The 21859-nt window shown below is 50.7% G+C and overlaps 7 protein-coding genes across 7 annotated transcripts; all 7 read left to right on the top strand.

Moving 5' to 3' along the window:
- Window positions 1–2035: 2035 nt before the first annotated feature.
- On the top strand, window positions 2036–3880 carry KD926_003296 (PPIL4 family peptidylprolyl isomerase; the record flags this gene model as incomplete). Its single annotated transcript, XM_053097420.1, has 6 exons — window positions 2036–2115; window positions 2222–2922; window positions 3018–3214; window positions 3270–3396; window positions 3473–3700; window positions 3768–3880. 6 exons carry the CDS (start codon window positions 2036–2038, stop codon window positions 3878–3880), a joined length of 1446 nt encoding a protein of 481 aa, XP_052958507.1.
- A 359-nt stretch (window positions 3881–4239) lies between these two features.
- On the top strand, window positions 4240–5908 carry KD926_003295 (UDP-N-acetylglucosamine diphosphorylase; the record flags this gene model as incomplete). Its single annotated transcript, XM_053097418.1, has 3 exons — window positions 4240–4959; window positions 5037–5771; window positions 5837–5908. 3 exons carry the CDS (start codon window positions 4240–4242, stop codon window positions 5906–5908), a joined length of 1527 nt encoding a protein of 508 aa, XP_052958506.1.
- A 1217-nt stretch (window positions 5909–7125) lies between these two features.
- On the top strand, window positions 7126–8230 carry gisB (putative zinc knuckle nucleic acid binding protein; the record flags this gene model as incomplete). Its single annotated transcript, XM_053097417.1, has 7 exons — window positions 7126–7180; window positions 7249–7284; window positions 7363–7374; window positions 7434–7475; window positions 7534–7649; window positions 7717–7920; window positions 7991–8230. 7 exons carry the CDS (start codon window positions 7126–7128, stop codon window positions 8228–8230), a joined length of 705 nt encoding a protein of 234 aa, XP_052958505.1.
- A 909-nt stretch (window positions 8231–9139) lies between these two features.
- KD926_003293 (recombinase DMC1) lies at window positions 9140–10601 on the top strand (the record flags this gene model as incomplete). Its single annotated transcript, XM_053097416.1, has 8 exons — window positions 9140–9178; window positions 9250–9390; window positions 9446–9541; window positions 9597–9700; window positions 9757–10184; window positions 10249–10271; window positions 10333–10486; window positions 10534–10601. The coding sequence occupies 8 exons, from the start codon at window positions 9140–9142 to the stop codon at window positions 10599–10601; spliced, it is 1053 nt and encodes a 350-aa protein (XP_052958504.1).
- Window positions 10602–10979: 378 nt separating this feature from the next.
- Window positions 10980–11978, top strand: KD926_003292 (putative ribosomal small subunit assembly protein; the record flags this gene model as incomplete). The annotated part of the gene is made up of 2 exons (XM_053097415.1): window positions 10980–11906; window positions 11970–11978. The coding sequence occupies 2 exons, from the start codon at window positions 10980–10982 to the stop codon at window positions 11976–11978; spliced, it is 936 nt and encodes a 311-aa protein (XP_052958503.1).
- Window positions 11979–12722: 744 nt separating this feature from the next.
- Window positions 12723–13804, top strand: KD926_003291 (general transcription factor IIH subunit TFB6 family; the record flags this gene model as incomplete). The annotated part of the gene is made up of 2 exons (XM_053097414.1): window positions 12723–13059; window positions 13269–13804. The coding sequence occupies 2 exons, from the start codon at window positions 12723–12725 to the stop codon at window positions 13802–13804; spliced, it is 873 nt and encodes a 290-aa protein (XP_052958502.1).
- A 5525-nt stretch (window positions 13805–19329) lies between these two features.
- Window positions 19330–20738, top strand: KD926_003290 (RNA-binding protein; the record flags this gene model as incomplete). Its single annotated transcript, XM_053097413.1, has 4 exons — window positions 19330–19532; window positions 19607–19711; window positions 19770–19913; window positions 19973–20738. 4 exons carry the CDS (start codon window positions 19330–19332, stop codon window positions 20736–20738), a joined length of 1218 nt encoding a protein of 405 aa, XP_052958501.1.
- Between the last annotated feature and the right edge of the window lie 1121 nt (window positions 20739–21859).

Genomic DNA, 21859 nt, shown 5'->3' with positions numbered 1-21859 from the left:
AGTGGCGGTGCCCCTTTGAGAGACTCACTAATTAGTGGTCGGTTGGTTAAGAGAGAGAGAGAAAAAAGTAACAATGACACAATTTCAAACAAGGATTGATGTGGAGGGAGGACTACTGCAAACGAGTATAAGCAGATGATTACACCAATGTCTCAAGACCAAGGCAGCATTAGATCATCTTGGCCTCATGAAGGGCAAATGAGGCTTAGTAGCCAAGACCGGACCAGAAAGAAGCCCTGGCAAAAATGGACCGGCTTAAACCTGTGTCCAGGTCACCGGGCTGGATCTGCATCTGTGCATCAAGGTGCGTCGTCCTTCTCTGAGCACCCACCCCCTTTTTTTCTGGAAAGAACTAGTCTCTGTAAGCCCTCCCTGTCTCATTCTCTTGCCTAGAAATTCCAAATCTGCGACGGTCCATGTTAAATAGGTGGAGAAGCAGTATGGTCCGAAGCGCTGACATGAGAAAATAGGATAAAGTTAAGATAAAGGAATCAAAATTAAAGATAAAATTAAGGACAACGACCAGCCGGCGTCCTCAAAATGGGATGACAAGGACGTGGGCCCCGAGAGGATCAGCATGCACGGTGTTCAGGGGCCTAAAGGACGCCCGATGTAGCTGGTTTGGGACCAATGTCATTCGATTGTGTCCAACCAACAATCGCGGATCAGCCTTGATTGGAACGGTTTCAAACCCAACCTTTCAAGGGCCGAGAGAAAGAGAGAGAGAGAAAGCCAAGGGATCTGATCCATCCCTATGCAGGCTTCATAGTCGATTAAACCTCAGCTCAGGATGCTGTTTGTAAAGGCCACTCAGAAATAAATAAAAAAAGGATAACAATATTAGATTTGATGGCGAGGATTGTCAAGACCGTCGAAATCATAGCCAAATGTTTGGTTAAGCGAGGGCCTGCTATTGGCAATAGGGCCAGCCACCGAATGTCCTGAACCAGTCAGACTTGTTCGTTACTCGTTAGCCCTCAAGGAGTCAAGAGAATGAATAGGAATGATAGATAAAGGGGCGACACTCGCCACGTGTGTTTCCAGGGAATTGTGCTAGCGTCATCACCAATTTGTACGAGGGGAAAGTAGGTTAGCAAAACTAAAGAAGACGCCAGAACTGTTGGCTCCGAGCTGCAGGAGACCGCCCGTTTTTCCAACGCCTGTTGTGAAACACTGATGAAGGCAGAAAAGAACGGTCAAGCAGCGGTGCCACATTAGCTGTGCGCTGAGTTTTGACTTCTTATCCAAGACCAAGATCGTATTCTACGCCGGCGTAGAAAGTCCCAATGCTTAACGAGTCGATCGTAATAGCAGTTGGACTCATTCTAAGATGTTGAGAGACAGGGAGTTCGTTCCGGGACCTCCAGAGTCGACCATCTTGCGCGAGATGTCCGAACAAACGGCGATCCGCTGAAGCCTGCGTTCAGGCCCGTTGTTCTCTACTCAGTACCCCCTAAACTGGATTTCTTGTCCAACGGCTCTACCGGAAGATATGCCGTTGGGTTCAAAAGAATAGACGTTACACCGTAGAGCGCCGGATGGACCATCCGAAAGTTTGGAGTCCCTCGAGAGTCGACGGGGTGCGGAGACGTTGATAAATCAATTCATGTATTATCGTATGATGTTTCCCAGCTGCGGAGAGCCTAGAAAAGAAAAGACATGAATTGAAGAGAAAAGAAAAGCAGCAAAGAGTAAAGCCGGGGAAGAGAAAAAGGAAAGGGAGGATCGACGCGTTTGACGGGGAAGTCAATCCATTCCGCCCTGCTGATTATTAAATTTGCCGTCATCAAATTAATTGCTGCTTTCTCTCTTTCAGTCTTTCCTTCCCCCCAATCCTGCAGCTCGTGAATTGCTCCACTCAACTCAGACCTTTTTAATATTCTTTTCTTTCTTTATTTTTTCCCTCCTAAATTAATTGATTCGATCTGCCTTCCCCTGGTCAATTTCAGGTTTCTTGACCTGTCGGATTCCCTCCTTCTTTATTCCCCTCTCTACTCGCGCACCGTTGGTCGTCGCATCGCACGCGCAGAGCGCCATGAGCGTCCTACTCGAAACTTCTCTCGGGGACATTGTCATTGATCTCTTGGTCGATGAGTCCCCGAAACCATGTGAAAAGTAGGTACACTCCGTCGTTTACTGTAAAACCACCATGGCCGTGGTGCGTATGCAATGTGGAGTAGCTGAACCCGAAACTAAAGCCTTTCACATTTTCTCGCTCTAGCTTCCTGAAGCTATGTAAAGTCAAGTACTATAATTTCTCGCCCGTTCACAGCGTGCAAAAAGGCTTTACATTCCAGACCGGAGATCCCATCGGCCCCGAATCCCCCGAAAGCGACGGCGGCTCGTCGATTTGGGGCCTTCTGGAAGGCCCGCCGAAAAGAACCTTCCCCCTCGAGATCCCCCCGAAGTTGAAACATGACGAACGCGGAACGGTCAGTATGGCCACGGTGCCGTCGCCGCACGACGACGATCTACGCCTCGCTGCGAGTCAGTTCATCGTGACGCTAGGAGACAATTTGGACTACCTGGACGGCAAAGCGGTGCCGTTTGGAAAAGTGGTGGAGGGGTTCGACGTCCTCGAAAAGGTCAATGATTCTTTCATCGATGATCGAGGACGACCACTGAAAGACATTCGGATTCGCCATACCGTCGTCCTAGACGATCCCTTCGACGACCCGCAGGGCCTGACGGAGCCGCCGAACAGCCCTGTACCGTCGAAGGCACAGCTGGCGACTGTGCGGATTGCCGACGATGAGGATCTGGATGACAACATGGACGAAGAGTCCATGGAAACGCTTCGCCGAGAGCGCGAGGCAAGAGCTCAGGCGCTCACGTTGGAAATGGTTGGGGATCTTCCATTTGCCGAGGTTAAACCGCCAGAGAACGTCTTGTTTGTCTGCAAGTTGAATCCCGTCACGCAAGGTACCACTTTCTTTTCTTTTCTTTTCTTTTTTTTTTTTTTTTTTTGCTGCTCCCCATCGAATCGGCTGGTGCTAAACGCTAACAAACCGGGCCAGATGAGGATCTTAACTTGATCTTTAGTCGCTTTGGTCGCATCCTCTCATGCGAGGTTATCCGAGATAAACGTACAGGGGACAGTCTACAATATGCCTTCATTGAGTTTGAGCACCAGAAGGATTGCGAACAAGCCTACTTCAAGATGCAAGGCGTCTTGATCGACGATCATCGCATCCACGTAGATTTCTCTCAAAGTGTGAGTAGACAGTCTTCGCCTTCTCTCTGACCGAGTCACTCATCATAATTTACAGGTGTCAAAACTATCCGACAGCTGGCGGAACGCTACGATTTCCAAGCGCAGTGGTCAACGGGGTGGATTTGGAGGCGTAGCTGGCCTGGAGAAAAAGCGTCAGTACCGGACGTCCGAAAACAACCCTCGTCAACGGGATGATTATTCCATGGTATTTGATAAGCGCGAGAACACGCGACGGTCAAACTCTCGCGAACGACGCAGCAGCCGGAGTCCTCCAAGGGGGAGCTCGTATCGTGAGCGGAGACCCAGCCGAAGCCCGCGGCGCGGTTCCAATCGAGATCGGTACCGAGATCGATCATACAGCCGAAGTCCCCCGCGGGAGAAGAATCGGGATCGATACAACGACCGCGAGCGGCGCGGACGAGACGGTCGGAGTGACGATCGATACCGGCAACGTGAGCGTCGTTGAGTCTATCCAGCATATACTGAGTAGGGGGCACCAGCGATAATAATAAATCGAATCAATCAATAATCGGAAGCTTTGGAAGCACACTAGCGAGAGTCGGTGAAACCGGCCCCACGACGCTGCTCGACGGCGCACCCCGCCGTGGTGGGCGTGATTGGCCGGTCGCATCTGAATGGTGGCTGTCCATGGAAGCCAGTCCCTAAGAATAGAGACTGATCATAATATTATTAGATGGTCTGAATCAGAAACCAGACACTAGACACGCAGAAGCGCAAAGAAAAGAACAAATTGCTCTCTGGTGGCGGTCAGGGGACACTGGAAACCTAAGCTTCAGCTTCACCCCGCGTCCCATTAAAAGCCCCCCTCCTTCCTCCCCCTCCTCCTGTCTTCCTCCCTTGTTTTTCTTTCATTCTTAAATCCTAATCCTCTCCTCTTCCTCCTGTCTCTTCTTTCTCTCCTCCCTCTCCTCCCTTCCTCCCCTCCATTTCTTGTTGTGATTATTTATTACAGATACCTGACTCTTGTCTTTCGTAAATAAATAAAACAACCCCTCCCCCTCATCATGGCTGCTGCTATCAAAGAGACCGTCTCCAACCTGGTGGACAAATTCTCGGGCCACCAGGATGCCCCTCGTCAGCCTTCCGACGAAGAATTCTCGCAACTACAGAAGAATTACACCGACGCCGGACAAGGGCACCTGTTTTCCTTCGTCGGCGAACTGCAGCCCGCCGAGAAGACTCAGCTCTTCCACCAGCTAAACAACTTCAACCCCACCCGCATCAACGAGCTGGCCGACAAGGCTCTGAACCCCGCCAAATCTCAGGAGGGACCCGTTTCCCTCGAACCCCTGCCCGACGTGGCCACGGCCTCGATCCTCGACTCCGACCCCAAGGATATTCAGCAGTGGTATGATGAAGGTCTGCAGCTCGTTGCAGGAAACAAGGTTGCCGTCGTCCTGATGGCCGGTGGCCAGGGTACTCGCCTGGGAAGCTCTGCCCCCAAGGGCTGCTTCAACATCGAGCTGCCCAGCCAGAAGTCCCTCTTCCAGATCCAGGCGGAGAGGATTGCCAAGCTCCAGCAGCTGGCCCAGAAGGTTTCCGGCAAGGAGGCCGTGATCCCTTGGTACGTGATGACCAGTGGACCTACCCGCAAGCCTACGGAGGAGTTCTTCCAGAAGAACAATTACTTTGGTCTGAGCTCGAGCAACGTAGTCATCTTCGAGCAGGGCGTTCTGCCCTGCATTTCCAACGAGGGCAAGATCTTGATGGAATCCAAGTCTAAGGTACGTGGCCCCTCGGCCTTTTATACATTTACATATCGTGAGAATCGGAAGTCTGACCGCTGCGGAACATTCTGTAGGTTGCTGTGGCCCCCGACGGAAACGGTGGAATCTACCAGGCCCTCCTCACCTCCGGCGTGAGAGAAGACATGCGCAAGCGGGGTATCCAGCACATCCACACCTACTGTGTCGACAACTGCCTGGTCAAGGTTGCCGACCCCGTGTTCATTGGATTTGCCGCCTCGAAGGACGTCGACATTGCCACCAAGGTTGTCCGCAAGCGTAACTCCACCGAGTCGGTGGGATTGATCCTGCAGAAGAACGGCAAGCCCGACGTGGTGGAATACTCGGAGATCGACCAGGAGACTGCTGAGGCCAAGGACCCCAAGCAGCCCGACGTCCTGAAGTTCCGTGCTGCCAACATTGTCAACCACTACTACTCCTTCCGATTCTTCGACTCGATCGAGACCTGGGCGCACAAGCTGCCCCACCACGTTGCCCGCAAGAAGATCCCCTGCATCCTGGCCGAGACCGGTGAGGCCTTCAAGCCCGAGAAGCCCAACGGAGTCAAGCTGGAGCAGTTCGTCTTTGACGTCTTCCCCTTGACCCCTCTGGACAAGTTCGCCTCCATCGAGGTGCGCCGCGAGGACGAGTTCTCGCCCTTGAAGAACGCCAAGGGTACCGGTGAGGACGACCAGGACACCAGCAAGCGGGACATCATGAAGCAGGGACAGCGATGGATCGAGCAGGCCGGCGGTGTTGTGGTCACCGAGGACGAGTCGGTTGGCGTTGAGGTGTCCCCGTTGATCAGCTACGTAAGCTCCTCACTACCCTTTTACATCTGATATTTTCCCTTGCTAACGTTGACGGAATGACACAGGGCGGCGAGGGACTCGAGTTCCTGAAGGGCCGTGAAATCAAGGCCCCGGCGGTGATTGAGAAGGAAGAATAAATGGGGAAGCCGGAATGAACATAAATTGTTTAGTGGGATCACTGTCATGAGCCTCGATCTAGTAATATATGCATGAATGAAGTACATCATCGTCTGCAAGTCTCCAGCAGGGGAGGAACTCGTCATGTGGATGACTCAGCTGCCAGGTCAATCCTCGGAACGTGTGCCTCAGGCCGTGCGTCCCGTGCCAATCATTCCGGGGGTTTTTCAACCATGTACGCAATACGGGACGGTTCGGAAGCTAAACCGGTTGGAAACGGTGGGCGGCGTGGAAAAACCGTGAGGGTGAGGGGATTGTGTTCTCTCAGGGACAAATCGTATAGGACTCTGGGTGTTCAAAAGGGGAGGTAGCAGGGTGTACCTTGCCTGTGTAGGAGTGTAGGGAGATACCAGGGAGTACTCCGGAGTAACAGTAAGAAAAACGCTTTCCATGGATTCCCCTCCCGCCTTTCCCTATTCGGCCTCGTCGCTTGTTCCGGTCGATTATTTCTTACGTCGTTTTGTGGGCAACCGCTTTTTCTCTGGAACGTTGAAACCATCCATAGCTCTTTCATATCGCATATCGCATCTTGCTCTGAGGCCCGGAGGAATTGGAGTGTTGTGTGAGGAGTGTTGCTGTAAGTTTTCTTCCTTTCGAGCGATTTGTGTGGTGCCCAAATTATTATACTATATTCTTTTTTTTTTGCCCTCCTCTTAGTTCGTTCGTTGGTCGCTTGTCTTTGTCAGCCCACCTTTTCCGAGTCGAGAGAGTGGGCTGTCGAAAGCGTTGCTCCTCCAAGGTTCTCAAGCTGACTGTCGGAAAAGTATTCTTGTCAAGGTGATCTGAAGCTTGTTGTTGATCTAAAAAGAAGTGTGAGTCTCTCGTCGACCGTCAATCCCGTGACTTTGGCTCTCGTTTGCTCCTTCTGCTGCGCATTGCGCGCAACTCCGATTCTTTCTCGCATTCGCTGCGTTTTGCTGCTATTCTCGACCGATCGTCCTTTCTTTTCTCCATTTGTATTTTTTGCGGGCGCCGTTTGTCTTGCCGTTAAAAAAATATATATCCGACTCGCAAAGCAACTGCCTCCGGCTTGAATGCCTCCGACGAGTCAATTTATACCTTCATGTGACGATGCGAAAGAATGCTGCGAGCGGCTAAAGTCGCATTACAAAAATGGCTTGGACTCGAGTGACTGACAGACGCTCTTCTCTCTTTTGCAGCTTATCATACCGACAAAATGTTGTTGTCTCGACGTGCTTGCTACAAGTGTGGCAACATTGGCCACTACGCTGGTTAGTTGGTTTGGCAAAAGACGAATGGATTCGACTGCCGCGAATAATGTACTAATCGGGTGACGTAGAGGTCTGCTCTTCGTCCGAGCGTCTCTGCTACAACTGTGCGTGAAACAACCCGCTACCCCGCTGCTTCCCTTGCAATTGGTTTCCATATGGCTGACAGTTAGACGGGTGAACAGGCAAGCAGCCTGGTATGTTGCCATATGTGCCACCGACGACCTCGACCGAATCGTCTAATTCCTCGATCTAGGACACGAATCCAGCAGCTGCCCGCGCCCTCGTACCACCGAGAGTAAGCGCTCTCTTCTCGTTGCATCGAGCTGTGCACGGATATTGATCTGTTTGTCTAGCCAAGCAATGCTACAACTGCCAGGGTCTCGGTCACGTCCAGGCCGACTGCCCTACGCTCCGTTTGAACGGTGCTAACGGCCGTTGCTACAACTGCAGCCAGCCGGGCCACCTTGCCGTATGCCTCTACCCTCATGCTCTACTCCGTGTCTTGTTCAATTGGTCTAATTCGGGTTGTCTTGTAGCGCAACTGCCCTGCCCCCGCTTCCGGTGCCGGTGCCCCTGCCGGCCGTGGTGTTGGTGCTCCCCGTGGTGGTTTCAACGGTGGTTTCCGCGGTGGATACGGCGGTTACCCTCGCGCCGCCACTTGCTACAAGTGCGGTGGTCCCAACCACTTCGCTCGTGACTGCCAGGCTCAGGCCATGAAGTGCTACGCTTGCGGCAAGCTTGTAAGTGTTTTTTATGCTTGTCACCCACGCTGAGACAATAAGAAGTTCTGGTTTGCTCACTCTCTTGCAGGGCCACATCTCCCGTGAATGCACTGCTCCCAACGGCGGTCCCTTGAGCTCTGCTGGCAAGGTTTGCTACAAGTGCGCTCAGGCCGGCCACATCTCTCGGGATTGCCCCAACAACGAGGCCTCTGCTCAGCCTGCGGATGCTGACGCCGCCCCCGTTGCTCAGGCCGCTCCTGCTGCTGCTGCCGTTGAGGCCGCAGAGGCCGCTCCCGTTGCGGCCGCCGCCCCCACTGCCGTTGCATAAACGGCCCTCCTAGATGCCTATCCTCTTTCTTCACCTTGATTGGTTTTACGCATACTTTCAAGGAAGCATGGTTTTCCTTTTGTTTTTTCCTCTCCATCATAGTTTCTTTCTGTATTCAGGTCTGCCGACCTCGGTCTTGAATTCTTCTTCTCCCATGTTTCTTCCTTTGCATATATTACACCCCCCAATGTTTCAGGTTTCGGCACCGGCCTTTTTCTTTTCCTATTATGTATACGACGAACAAAAAGTTTCACGATGTCTAAGGTTCCTTTTACGGCTTGGATCCTATACACGGCTCAGGTTCTTATGATTGGCGTCTATTTGATCTCCTCGGGTATCTCTCTCATTTGAATAAAAGGTGCGGCAAGAAAAGGAGACGAGGCGATGCGACGGGTTAATTGAGCGCAGGAGAGACATAGGTGGACTGAAGCAAGCGGCGTGGATATGCATGGGAAGAAGGCTTCAAGGTAGTACGGATGGGTTTGTTTGTGCTGAGGATCGTGAGCGAGTGAAGAATGGTACCTGGCGCGGTGGCCATCTCCTCATCTTTTCGTACTATATTCTCCTTATATTCGTCGAATGGGAAGCAAAAAATCTCAAATTCAAACAAACAAACTGTGTCGGAAGGCGCCTATTTCAAACTAGGAAGTGGCAAAGATCTAGGTAGAGAGCTGAGCTGAGAATGTATCTTTGCCAGACATCGATGCCTTTGCTCCTGCGTAAGAAGGTATGTCGAGTCTGAGTGATGTTGCCTGGTTTGTCTTGAATCCCGTGATGCTGGCCCATCTCCTCTTCCTCTCCCTCCCCATCCCCATCCACCTTGACCGGCCAATCCTTCGCTGTCTTCGGATATGAATCCAAGCATCATCAATTTCTCTCAGTCATTGGTCATTCATCAAAAAGCACACCATGCCTGAGTCTAACTCAAGCGACGAGTTCGATGACGATGTACGGTCAACCTTCTCATGTTCAAAGCACATGCCTCTCCCAATCCCATCGTCTAATTTGATTTCCAATAGGTGTTCATCGTAGATATCGATTCAATTCAAGCCCATGGTCTGCACCTCTCCCCTCACTGCACAGCAAAGGCTTACAAGGTGTCAGGAATCGGTGTTGCCGACATCACGAAGCTAAAGGCAAATGGTTTCTATACTGTGGCGGTACACCATCCCTTTCCGCTGAGTCTTTACCATAGTCACTAACTGTCTGATTCAGTCCGTCCATGGGGCTACCCGGAAGACCTTGTTAAAGATCAAAGGATTCAGTGAAGTGAAGGTCGAAAAGATCAAAGATGCGATTCACAAATGCTTGGTATGCCATTCTCCCAGACAACGAATATCTGCACCACGCTGACTGTTCCATCCAGCCCTCTGCCTCCGGCTTCATCACCGCCATGGAACTATGTCATCAGCGGAAAAGGGTGGTGAAGATCTCGACGGGAAGTAAACAGTTCGACTCGATCCTAGGAGGGTGTGAAAGTCTAGTATCCTTGCGCTGGCTATGCTCCTAACCATCACAAACTCTAGTGGCTTCCAGAGCATGAGTATCAGCGAAGTCTACGGGGAGTTTCGCTGCGGAAAGACCCAATTGTCTCATACCATGTCTGTGGTGGCACAGCTACCCAAGGAGATGGGCGGCGCAGATGGCAAGGTCGCCTACATCGACACTGAAGGCACATTTAGACCAGAGCGTATTGCGCAGATCGCAGAGCGCTTCGGCGTCGACCCGGATTCCACCCAGGAGAATATTGCCTATGCGCGAGCCCTGAACAGTGAACATCAATTGGAGCTACTGAACACCCTGAGCAAGGAGTTTGCTGCTGGGGAGTATCGACTCTTGATCATTGACAGTATCATGAACTGCTTCCGCGTAGATTATTGTGGACGCGGTGAGCTGGCAGATCGCCAACAGAAGCTGAACCAGTTCTTGATGAAACTTGCTCATATAGCTGAGGGTATGGATCTCGTTCGTTTTCTCCTTTGGTGTCTCGTATGCTCTAACGTGGATTTTGGATCTAGAGTTCAATGTTTGTGTTTTGATGGTCAGTATGTCCTCCTCCCGTCTAATGATAGAGTGTCTAAGCTTCTCGGAAGACAAATCAGGTGCAGAGTGACCCTGGCGCAAGTGCTCTCTTCGCCGGAGCAGACGGTCGTAAACCCGTTGGTGGACATGTTCTAGCACATGCCTCCACGACTCGGGTACTTCTTCGCAAAGGTCGTGGAGAGGAACGGGTCGCTAAGATTCAGGACTCTCCAGGTTTGCATCCCTCTCACCGTGATTTATTCTAATCTGACTGGTAACAGATTGTCCTGAACGCGAGGCGACATATGTCATTACCAACGGGGGAATCAACGATCCTGATAAAATATAGTTCAATGATGTCGGAAATGATACAAATAATGAGGGCGGAAGAAAAGAAAACTCATGCTTGAAAGCATCTCATGAGACAGCAAAGTTAATAGTTTGTTTTAAATTCATGCTAACGACAGCATGTCGATTTCCAAGTTATGTGTTGTTGTTTTCTGTTATCTGTTGTCGAGTATCTAGTTCGATTTTAGTTCGAGAGTCTTAAGATGGCAGATCTTCTCCGCCTTCCGAGCTCAAATAAAAATTCCCGCGCCAATCTCTAATATATTTTTTTTCTCCTACGCCGCCTAACCTTTCCTCTTACCTCTACATTTTGCAATTATCTGAAATTGCGGACGACCCCAATCTACGACATAGTTTTTCCTACTATCCTACCGGCAAAATGAAAAAAGAATCCCAGGAAATCGCAGGCTACACCGTCCTCCCGGTCCAACTCCCCGAATCCCCATCTGCAGACCCTGCCACGCATTACCTCTACCTCCGGCCTCATGAACCACGAATCCCCGACCAGGACACCCCTCGCTCGCTCTTCGTGGTCAACCTTCCCATCGACACGACAGAGCTCCACCTGCGCCACCTCTTCGGCACCCAGCTCTCCGCCGGCCGCGTGGAACGAGTCGAATTCGAATCCGTCCCGACGAAGAAAACCGGCGGCAGCATGCAAGTCGCCGCGCAGGGGAACGTGTCGAAGAACAAGAAACGCAAGCGCGTCACGGCCGACGAGCTCCAGAACCAGCTGGATGACATCGAGCTCCCCTCTACGTGGGACCGTCAGCTCCAGAAGAGCGGCGCGCACGCCGTCGTCGTCTTCGCCGATAAGCCGAGCATGGAGGCCAGCGTGAAGGCGGCCAAGAAGGCGTCCAAGAACCGGAAGAAGGAGTCTGCCCTGGTCGTTTGGGGCGATGGTATTGAGGACCGTTTGCCTGCCCTTGGCCTCCCCCGGTACTTGCACCATCAGGAGGCGCGGTTCCCGTCGCGCGCGGAGTTGCTGCGCACGGTCAACGATTTCATGACTTTGTTCGAGCACGTGGCGGAGATACGGAAGCGGGACGAGGCGCGCAGGGCCCAGGAGCCCGACGACGATGGGTTCATTACCGTCACCAGTGGGCCGAAGCTCACGTCGACGGCGCACGAGGAGGAGGCCAAGGCGCTGGTGGAGAAGCAGAAGCAGAAGAACCAGGGTCTGGAGGATTTCTACCGGTTCCAGTCGCGCGAGAAGAGAAAGGAACGACAGCAACACCTTCTCAGGAAGTTCGACCAGGACAAGAAGAAGCTGGACGATTTGAAGAGGCGCAAGGGGAAGATCAGGGTGAGTTTTTCTGCGCCCGAAAATTGCTTCTCTCATGAATCAAAATTGCTAATCAATGTCTAGCCGGAGTAATGCGGTCTCTCATATCGGCGTCGATTCGTTTAGCGAGGCGTTTCAGGGATTTAGACCAAAAGTTCTGCGGGTTTTATTTGCATCAATGGGTCATGTAAGTTTTTCCATCGTTTTATTTTGCCTCATGTTTCACTCGCTTGCAATGATGAGTCCGCTGGGGCCAGAGTAGCAAGACTCCAATGCGATGTCATGCCATGCCTGCAAAAACCAGCGTAACAAACATATCTTCTCACCTTCTGAAACCAAGCATACTCTACTTCTGATCTTCCGCCCGGACTAGTATGATTCATGCTAACGATAGACTTCTGGCTAGGTACAACTCTTTCTTTGCTTAGACATATAGAACATATGAATCCGAATGCTATGAGCCTGGCGGCTCAGTGTAAATTCAGAATAATCCTATCGTATCGTCGTATTCCATCGTATCTTCTAAAGTACTGATTCTGCTTTGAGCCCAGCAAGATCCATAGCTGGCGATGTTCTGGTCTCATGCAAGTCATGCAATGCACTCTTTGTGGGCTCGACGCACGGGCCATCCAGGCTTGGCATGACATCTTCAATCACCCGTCCGCCATCCTGATCATGTTGATGAACAAGATCATATTTCCGAAAGCTCAGCTGGCGTGAACGATTGTCTCAACTGAAAACATAGCTGTATCCATTCCATCCGGGCGAACATCAAACTGTTGGCAACCAACCCCACCTCGGGATCACTACGAGATACAGGGATACAACTTACATCGAATGGCTTCAACCTCCGATATCCCCAGCACAGCAGGGGGATTCATGCAGCCTTCTCTACCATCTCCCGCGCCTTCATCATCCACCGCCACGCCGTCCATCCTGCCTAAGCAGAGATCGCACCCCTTGCGGCCAGGATCCACCAAGGAAACGACCGTCATCAACCACGTTGACCGGGTCATCTTGACCATCAATCGGCGCCATGCTAAGAAGTTCAGCAGCGCCTACGAAGATCCCTCTCAGCCTGCCTCTGTTCAGTCAGAGCGAGGCTACGAGAGTTTTCAGGAAGTTGCCAAAGGCATCGAGGGTTTGGTCGATGTGCTTTGGGTTAGTGGAACTCGTATGTTTGATCCTTTCATCTTTTCTTTTTTAATAGTCGGTGGGCTATGTACCTACCTACCTAAAGCTGGGTCATGTATATGGGATGATCGTGTCTAAACTCCCACTTCTTACATGACTTACTCCTCCTCCCTGTCCTTCATCCAACCCCAGAAACAGAAACAAGACCCAAAAAGAAGAACACCCCTGACCATACTTCCTCCCCCACAGCAACCCTCCAAATCCCATACCTCATCTCCCTCGCAGTCCTAGTAAACAGCTCTCTCCCGGACTACCCCTTCAATTCGAAGCCCACCTTCCGGCTTCTCAAGAAACTAGACACGGTCTTCGCCTCGCTCCTCACAGGCGAAGATGCCGACTCCGGCGTCCCGCTTTCTGGATTCGAGACGCACCGGAACGTCGTATCTATGACCGAGAAGGTCCGCATCAAGAGTATTGCCGAGACGTGTCGCGTGACAGTTGTCGAGGCGCGTGAGACGGTCGATGAGTTGGCTGATGAGGATGAGAGCGACGATGATGACGATGAGTTGGAGATGGAGGGTGTCTACGGGACGAGGGACGGTTCTAATTCTGATTCTAATGTCTATGCTGATGCTCCCGGACGCTGGGAGATGGAGACGGCTCGGGTCTACGAGAAGACGATCCAGTTGCTAGGGGATGAGTTGGGGAGAGCGGGTGAGTTCTGTGATGAGAATATGGCTATGGGGGATGAGGTTGATGGAGAGGATGGGGGTTGTCAGATATGATTTTTGGCCTTTGAGCTTTTCGAATGTATGGGATTTGTATGTATGTTTTGGGATGATGGTATGGTAGGAAGGGACTTGTATACTGTAAACCACGGAGTAAGTTACTTTCTTTGGTTGGTTCAGTTGGTTGTCGTTGCCACTAATGACTAATCCACTCATAACCTGAATCCTGAATCCTGAGGCATTTACCTACATATCGGTATACACCACACCGAAATAATTTCATAAGATATGAAAGACACCAAGGTAGTGAGTGGCACGAACCGCGCAATTCTCTTATTTTCTTTCTTTAACACGAACCAGAAAGAAAACGAAAGAACAAAAGGAAGAAATTTTTTTTATTTCGCCCAAACCAAAACCTGCCTCCAGCTGAATGAGTGGGGAACCAAAAGAAAAGCCAGGGTTAATTAGTGCTTACACAAGAAGAAAGGTGGATCGTGGACAGGCGAACCCAAAGAACGGAAATGGCCGGTTAGAAACGAGATCTTGCTCGAACCACATGGCAAAAATGAAAAAAAAAAAGGCGAGGTTTTGGAGTCGGGCGGATCGTGTTGGATCGTTCTTTCTTTCTTGGGATCCTGGGTTCTGGGATTTTTGAGTGGTCAATTTTTTATTGATTCCTTGTGATTGTTCTAGTTTACTTGAATTACTATTTTCTACTGCGTATACACACTACATAGTACATACACCGAAGAATCGGTACCGCAACGCTGAAAGGTTGGGACTGGAATAAGGCGGAAGAATAATCAGGGTTGTTGGGTGTTGTTGGGTGTTGTTGGGCAGAGGCGGTTCCATGGTTCCAAGGTCCATCAAAGGAAACCTACTCTGCACTGACTCTTTACTTACTTGCTTACAGTAAGAAATTCATGACAATTCCATCCACCAAGGGATGAACGATCAGAATGGCGGAGGGAAGACATACAGACAGACAGAGCATTCGAATTGAATGGGCATCTGCAAGGGACGAGCCCTAGCTCAGGAACATACATACAGACCGACCGACAGACAGACGGAGATGTATGTCGGAACCAGTCTTGGTCGACAAGCATGTGCAGGTATCTGCCAGAACCAGTCATCGGCTTTCCCTTCCCCTCTCATCGATGATGCAAGGGAAAGAAACAGGAAAGGTCGAGTTGTCCAACCCCCGGCTTACAGAATCGAGATTGTCATGATCCAGGCTCATGCTCATGCTCATTGGAGGTATCGATGGGTGCTCTTTGCTTATAGCAGGCCTACAGCTGCATGGAGACTGTAGTCTTGGAAGCACTCCGTAAGTGAAGGAAGATCGCGTCGCGTACGCGTAATGTCTGGGGGAATCCTCGGTGGTAAGAATGACAAACAGCAAATACCGAGTCGAATTGCAAATACCAGACATCCTGCCTTTCCGAGCGGCGGAGGATCCCCACGACACTGAAGGCCTCACTTTCAGGTACAATTATTTCCTTCCTTTCCTGCCCCAATCGACCGCAATCAAAATTACGGGCGCCGGTCGACTCCATCCAGCCAATGAGACTGGGCAGCTGGCCAGCTTTCCATGGCTCTGGTTTGGTGGAGTTGGCCTTTAGCTTCGTCGGCCTTTCTTAAGGGCTGTTAGCCTGTTACTTCTTGCTCCGGCTTGCTAATTCTCGCCCCCCCCTACTTGGTGAGTTATGGGCGGGTTTTCTGGCCTCTTCCCTATGAATACACCTCCGTCTGGCGAGAGATGGCCTTCCCATGTTTCTTAGGGCTGTCCGAACAAACCCTTAATATCTCAAACCACCGATGGCACTAACTTGCTAGAGAGCAGCTTGGACCACCCCGTGTTTGCTATTATTAACCCTAAATTCCCCCATCCCAGCTCGAACGGCTCTGATCTGGTATCAGGTGGGTATGAGGTAGTAACTGAAGGTATTAATACCGTGGGCCTCTCATGCATGAAAGAACCTGCGTGAATTATTAATGAAACAACATGAGCCCTTGCTGCGTCTCGAATTTTTTGTTCTTTTCTTTCCCTGCCTCGAGAGAGATCCACGATCCCATGGTTCTGGCACATACGGAGTATTCGGTGGAGCAATTGGGTTGACTTTTTTTTTCTTTTCTTTTTTTGTGGCCCGTCCTCTCAGCTCCCTTCCCTCCAGCTCTTCCTTGAAATCGTCCTGTTTCGAGCGGTCTTAGACGCCTGGAGCTGTTTTTGCCCGGCTGAGCAAGACGGGGCGATCCAAAGAAACAATGTTGACTGGCGTGCCCGCAAATGGAAAGGGATCATCGAATGACCTTCGCGCATTGGCAGCGACGGGCGGAGACACGGCCACAGTTATGACGATAGGACCCATGGTCACGAATTGGGACTCGACGAGTCACAGTCTGAATGGCGGAGAGAAAAAAAAAAAGTCTTGAGAAGAATGTTCCTAAGGGAGGGGGCATTTTATCTTTGCTTCTCTGTTTCTTCGTTTGTATGTGTAGGGGTAATAATGAAAGACGAAACAGAGAGTCGCGAGTCTTAAGCCTCGACATCACCCTCTGCTGCTGCATGTGCGCATCACCCTAGCTCCTGAGTAGTATTACGGAGCAGTTATTATTATTACTGTGTAGTCCAGTTCCTCCGACCCATGTACACCGTATTGTTCGTGGTTGGTAGCGTCACCAGGAACCATAGTTTGCCCTTTCCCTCCCCTTGCTTTTGGCGACAGGGCTGGATACACTTACACAACATGCTATCTCAGTGTCTCAGAGGCCCCCTACATCAAGTCGAGAGATCTTTATTAAAACCACATCGGTGGGTGCAGGGATGATTGAGTCTTTGGAGACCTCGTCGAGTACACCGTAGTTATAGCGTAGGGTCAGTCACCACGGTGTATCTGAAAGCCGGGGGGATATTGTGTCTGAAAGACCAGGAGCGCATTTAAGGTTGTTCTATGAGAATTTCTTAAGTCGACGCCTCGACAGATCATATCCGAAGGGGCTCACGACTTGCTTTTGAATGATCAATGAACAACTCCTACGTGGTTAGTGCAGGTGGGGAGAAATAAGAATCATGTCAGGTTCGCCTGGTTTAATTTGTTCGACCAAATTAAAATACCGGCCTCGCATACCTGCTGATTTCACTGTACTTACTTACTCAGAGTCAGTACAGAGTACGAACAATGCCATCATCACTGCCGATCTGCGTATTGACCTGGGTCTTTGAATCAGAATTGGCCCGACTACTCCGGAGTCCTGGGAGGCTTCAGGCAGCGGATGATAGCATTGGATACATACGGTGTACACTAGCCAGTCTGTAGTCTGTACGGAGTAGAGACTATAGGCTAGACCCGTTGAATGATTTCTACTTCGTAGCTGAGATTGCAATATGGCTTGAGGCTAACGAATGCATTGACTCCAATTCAATTCCAGAATGCTTTGCCAGACAAGCAAAGGCCAATACAACGAGTTACATACATACATACCAGAACCCGGTAAAGGCCACACACGATCCCACCGGAAATCCAGATCTACACGCCGCTGAGTGTTGAGCCGAAAAGTGCAACCAAAAATTAAAAATTAAAAATTAAAAAAGAGAGAGAGAAAACATCAGTCGGCAAACTTTCATGTCCCACCCAGCTGGCAGTGCTTTTCGCCCCTCTTTCCCTCGCCCTCGCCCGTTCTGAAGGTCTTCGTCCTGCATTGGTCGCTGGTTCATGTATTTTTCCATCTGAATTACAACAGAAGAAAAGAAAATAAATAAAAGATTTAATTGAATTTCTTTGAATTCCCAAATTCGTTTGTTCGTTCGTCTAATCGACTCTGCTGCTTCTGCCGTCCTTGGGCCCTAGTACTAGCAAATCCATTATTCTCTCTGCTCGGAGTCTTCCCTTTTTTCTTTTCTCTTCTCCCTTTCCCTTCCCCCCCCCCTCCATCCTAAAGAATATTATCTGCTAGTTCTTCTACCCCTCTTCTTTTTTTGCCTTTTTCCTTTTTCTTCTCTTTTCCCTTTCCTCCCATCTTTCCCTCTCCTTTCTTCTCCCGTTTCTTGTTCTTGTCGGAAAAGACGGAGTCGGTTTTGCGGATAGTTTAGTAACGCTTTCAGTGTCTTTTCTATCTTTTTTATTTCTATTTTCTAGTTCTCGCCTCATCTGGCCGGAGTTCTCTCGATTTCTCCAGTATAACGTCTTAACGCATACTACTTGTCTTTTGCGCCACGTCAAAGCAACGCATCTTTTGTGCAAACCTATCTACGAGCTTGCTTTTTCTTTTCTGTTGCTTGGTAAGTCTTTTTGATTTTGATTTTGATTTCTTTATTCTGTTTGTAAATCAGTCTTGTTTGGTTGCCTCTTGTCTCTTTTGTTCTCCCGGGTGGTGATGGTTATATCTACCTTTTACCGGACCGTTATCCCTTGACCCTCCCCTCCCCTATCTGGTTCGCTGCCACGGTGCATACTCTGCCATGGGTCGCTGCGATGGCGCGGGTGGCCTTCCCTACCGTCGAGGATCTTGTCGCAAATTCGTTCTGGAGCCGTCTCGCATCCAACCGACCGATCAGATTCAGCAGCGGACTCGATGCGCCAGCCGATCGATATCGTGCCGTGGTCACAGGCAGTGGCTCAACTATCGATGGAGGTCATCCTGTTGGTCGTCTCTATGAAATGCTCAGTTGATGGCATTTCGCCACTCGAAGTTGGCTCTGCAATGGGGGTCGTTCAGTATCAACGGAAAAAGCGGATCAATGCCGACGAGAACGGTCGCGATCGGGACGGATGGATCCGGGGACGATTTATCGACGAAAGCGGTTGCGACTTGATGAATGCCTCTGGATCCTGTCGACATGCGCCGCGTTTTCGGACATTGCACTGCCGAATAATCGAACTGCGCCCGAAATTCGAGCCCTTCGGTTATGCCCTCATGTCCTGAAGCGTCGCTAGCTGAATCCTGGTCTTGGCAACGAGAGTGCGGCACCGCGCAAGCAAGCAAGGCTGATACGCTGCATCCGCCTTTACGAACCTTTTTTTTTTCTTCCGCCAATTCATCCCATCCTTTATCGTCGGAAATTATTCACTTCACGAATATCGCCCTTCCTTGAAGCTCGACTTTGTTTTCATTTGCGATTTAAATCACTCGATACCTTTTCATCTCACTTTTGTCCTTTTGTCTCGCTTTTGCTCTTCTCGCATCTCGTCGATCGCTCACGATCTTCTCTCTTGCACGTCAACTTCCTTCTTTTTGACAGCAAAACTAATTTTGATCTTGTCAACCTCTTTAGGAATTGAAAATACCCTCTCAGTCATTCTCCAAGTACTGAACGATCATACGCTGTTCACTCCTTGACGACTACAACGAAGTTTCAGTCGCACGAGCCGTTTTCGGAATAGAAAAGTTTTTCTCGTTTGGGTTTCTGCTCATTTGCCTGCAATTTCTTGAGGTATGCGCAGTCCTCTCTTCGTCACCGGGCGCTTGGTTGGCGATGATGAAATGATCCGCATCCATGGACAACGGGCTTTGAGTTAACAGTGAACTTTTGACAGATACCGCTCTCGTAGTTATTTTTACGATCATCGGATTTTCACGTCAACATGTCTTTCCAGAACTTTGAATCTTTCCCCAACCAGCACCCCGCTGCGGACGCTGCCGGTGCGGCCCCTGGCGCCCCTGCTCCCGCGGACACGGCCATGACCGGTCAGGCCGACCCTACGACCGCCGCGTTCCAGGGTCCTGCTCCCGGTGAACCCAATGCTGCCGTTCCCCAGCAGGGCAACGATGGCAAGACTACGCTCTGGTACGGAACGACCTAGCATGCGTGTTTCCGCGCCATGTTTCCGCGACCTGAACTGACCATGTTTTGTTCTACAGGATGGGTGAGCTTGAGCCTTGGATTGACGAGAACTTCGTTCGCAACCTCTGGTTCCAGATGGGCGAGCAGGTCAATGTCAAGATGATCCGCGACAAGTTCTCTGGGTGAGTAGCAAGGAATCTCTTGGCTCTGATTTGATTGCGATCCTAATGATGGTAGTAGGAGCAACGCCGGCTACTGCTTCGTCGATTTTGCCTCTCCCGCCGCCGCTGCCAAGGCCCTGTCCCTGAACGGCACCCCCATGCCCAACACCAACCGTCTCTTCAAGCTGAACTGGGCTACCGGTGGAGGTCTTGCCGACCGCAGGTAAGAATTGATTTGACTGGGATGCCAAAACCAACATGGAACTAACGTATGTCCGACAGCCGTGACGACCGTGGCCCCGAGTACTCCATCTTCGTTGGTGACCTCGGCCCCGAGGTCAACGAATACGTCCTCGTCTCTCTCTTCCAGAGCCGTTTCCCCTCGTGCAAGTCCGCCAAGATCATGACCGACCCCATCAGCGGCATGTCCCGTGGCTACGGCTTCGTTCGTTTCTCCGACGAGAACGACCAGCAGCGTGCTCTCAGCGAGATGCAGGGTGTCTACTGCGGCAACCGTCCCATGCGCATCTCCACTGCCACCCCCAAGAACAAGGGTCCCGGTGTTGTTCCCGGTGCCATGGGTATGCCCGGTCCCGCGGGCATGTACCCCCCTATGGGTGCTCCTCCCATGGGCTTCTACGGCGCTCCTCAGCCCATGAACCAGTTCACCGACCCCAACAACACCACCGTGTTCGTCGGCGGACTCTCTGGCTACGTCACCGAGGATGAGCTCCGCTCTTTCTTCCAGGGATTCGGCGAGATCACCTACGTCAAGATTCCCCCTGGAAAGGGCTGCGGTTTCGTCCAGTTCGTTCAGCGCCACGCTGCCGAGATGGCCATCAACCAGATGCAGGGATACCCCATCGGTAACTCTCGCGTGCGCTTGAGCTGGGGCCGCTCTCAGAACAACTCCGGTCCCGCCGGCAGCCCCTACCGCCCTGCTCCCCCTCCGCCTCCGATGTACCCTTCTATGGGCATGCCCCCTGCCCACCAGTACGGCGGTTTTGCACCTATGAAGGTTGGTGGTCACCCTGAAGACACTGCTTAAATCCTTGCTATCGCGTCTAGTGGGAAGAAAAAACAATGCAGTCTTGTTAACGAACCTTTCTAGTAAAAAAAAAAAGCGTTCCTTTTTTTTTTTGAAAGCAACAGCAGGAGTTCTTGCGTCATTTTCCTATGGTGGGCCCTTTGTGTCCTAAGTCTGCTATTTCTCTCCGCCAAAGTTCCCCTCTATAGCTCCTGATGGGCGTTTTTTTCTCCTGTGCTACGTACTTCATTATATGTGAGCGCTTCCGTTTTAGCAAGATCCGAGCTTATGGTTTCATCTTATCCTGTTTTCCTTATTTGATCCCCATTTTCATACTTGATGCTTTTTCTATTTTACCACTCTCAATGTCTTCCCCAATCTTTTCTCTTCTACTTCCCCCCTTTTTCTCTATTATTTCTCTCTTAGGTTCTTGTTACGCGTATGACTTACCCAATCGTATCGTTGACGTGCTTTTTTTTATTTTATTTCTGTTCTTTTCCTCCTATCCTTGGGCAAGCATTCTGCGAAAAGTTCATCTTCAAGTTCAAATTGAATTGTGTTCCACACCGAGGATGTTACGTCATGCCTTTTTGCTAGACCGGCCTGTACAACATTGCCTTTTTCTTTTCTCGTCTTCTCACTGCTCGTCTTAGTCTTCTGCTCGTTCGACGCCGTTTCCCTTTGTGGTTGTGCATCTTGAGTTTGGCCAGTCATTGCGTGGCCTGTCTTTTCCCGGGTCTGTTCTTCTGCCTTCTCTTGTTGCGGCTGCTTCTCAAGTGACTGGTGTTGTGTGACGACGCCGAGACTGGATAGGCATCTCTTCCTTGCAATTGAGCATTCGTTCTTGTAGTTACTCGGGAGGTTGGAAAGACTGCTGGGTCCTTTAGCACCCTTTACGGAGTTCTCGGTTGAAGCCCGCTTATTGTCTGCATGCGATTCTTAGGTCGGCGGCGGTCTCTTTTTACGACATTTGCGATTCCTATATGGGCGTTCTCGTATCATTGTCATCCGTAAATGTTGTTTCCATTTCTCTCAGACACTCTTCAAACAGTTACGTTTGTTCCTGGATGATTCCCCCTTCTGCCATGAGTTTTCCATCGCGTTTTCCATACCTTGAGATAGTGAGAATCCGAACACAGTGC

This window comes from Aspergillus affinis (assembly GCF_023601865.1).
Source record: "Aspergillus affinis strain CMG 70 chromosome Unknown NODE_17_length_398122_cov_92_786867, whole genome shotgun sequence".
In the NCBI taxonomy this organism is placed as follows: domain Eukaryota; kingdom Fungi; phylum Ascomycota; class Eurotiomycetes; order Eurotiales; family Aspergillaceae; genus Aspergillus; species Aspergillus affinis.
The sequence above is the reverse complement of the archived record's forward strand: the minus strand, read 5'-3'. Positions and strand labels throughout refer to the sequence as shown.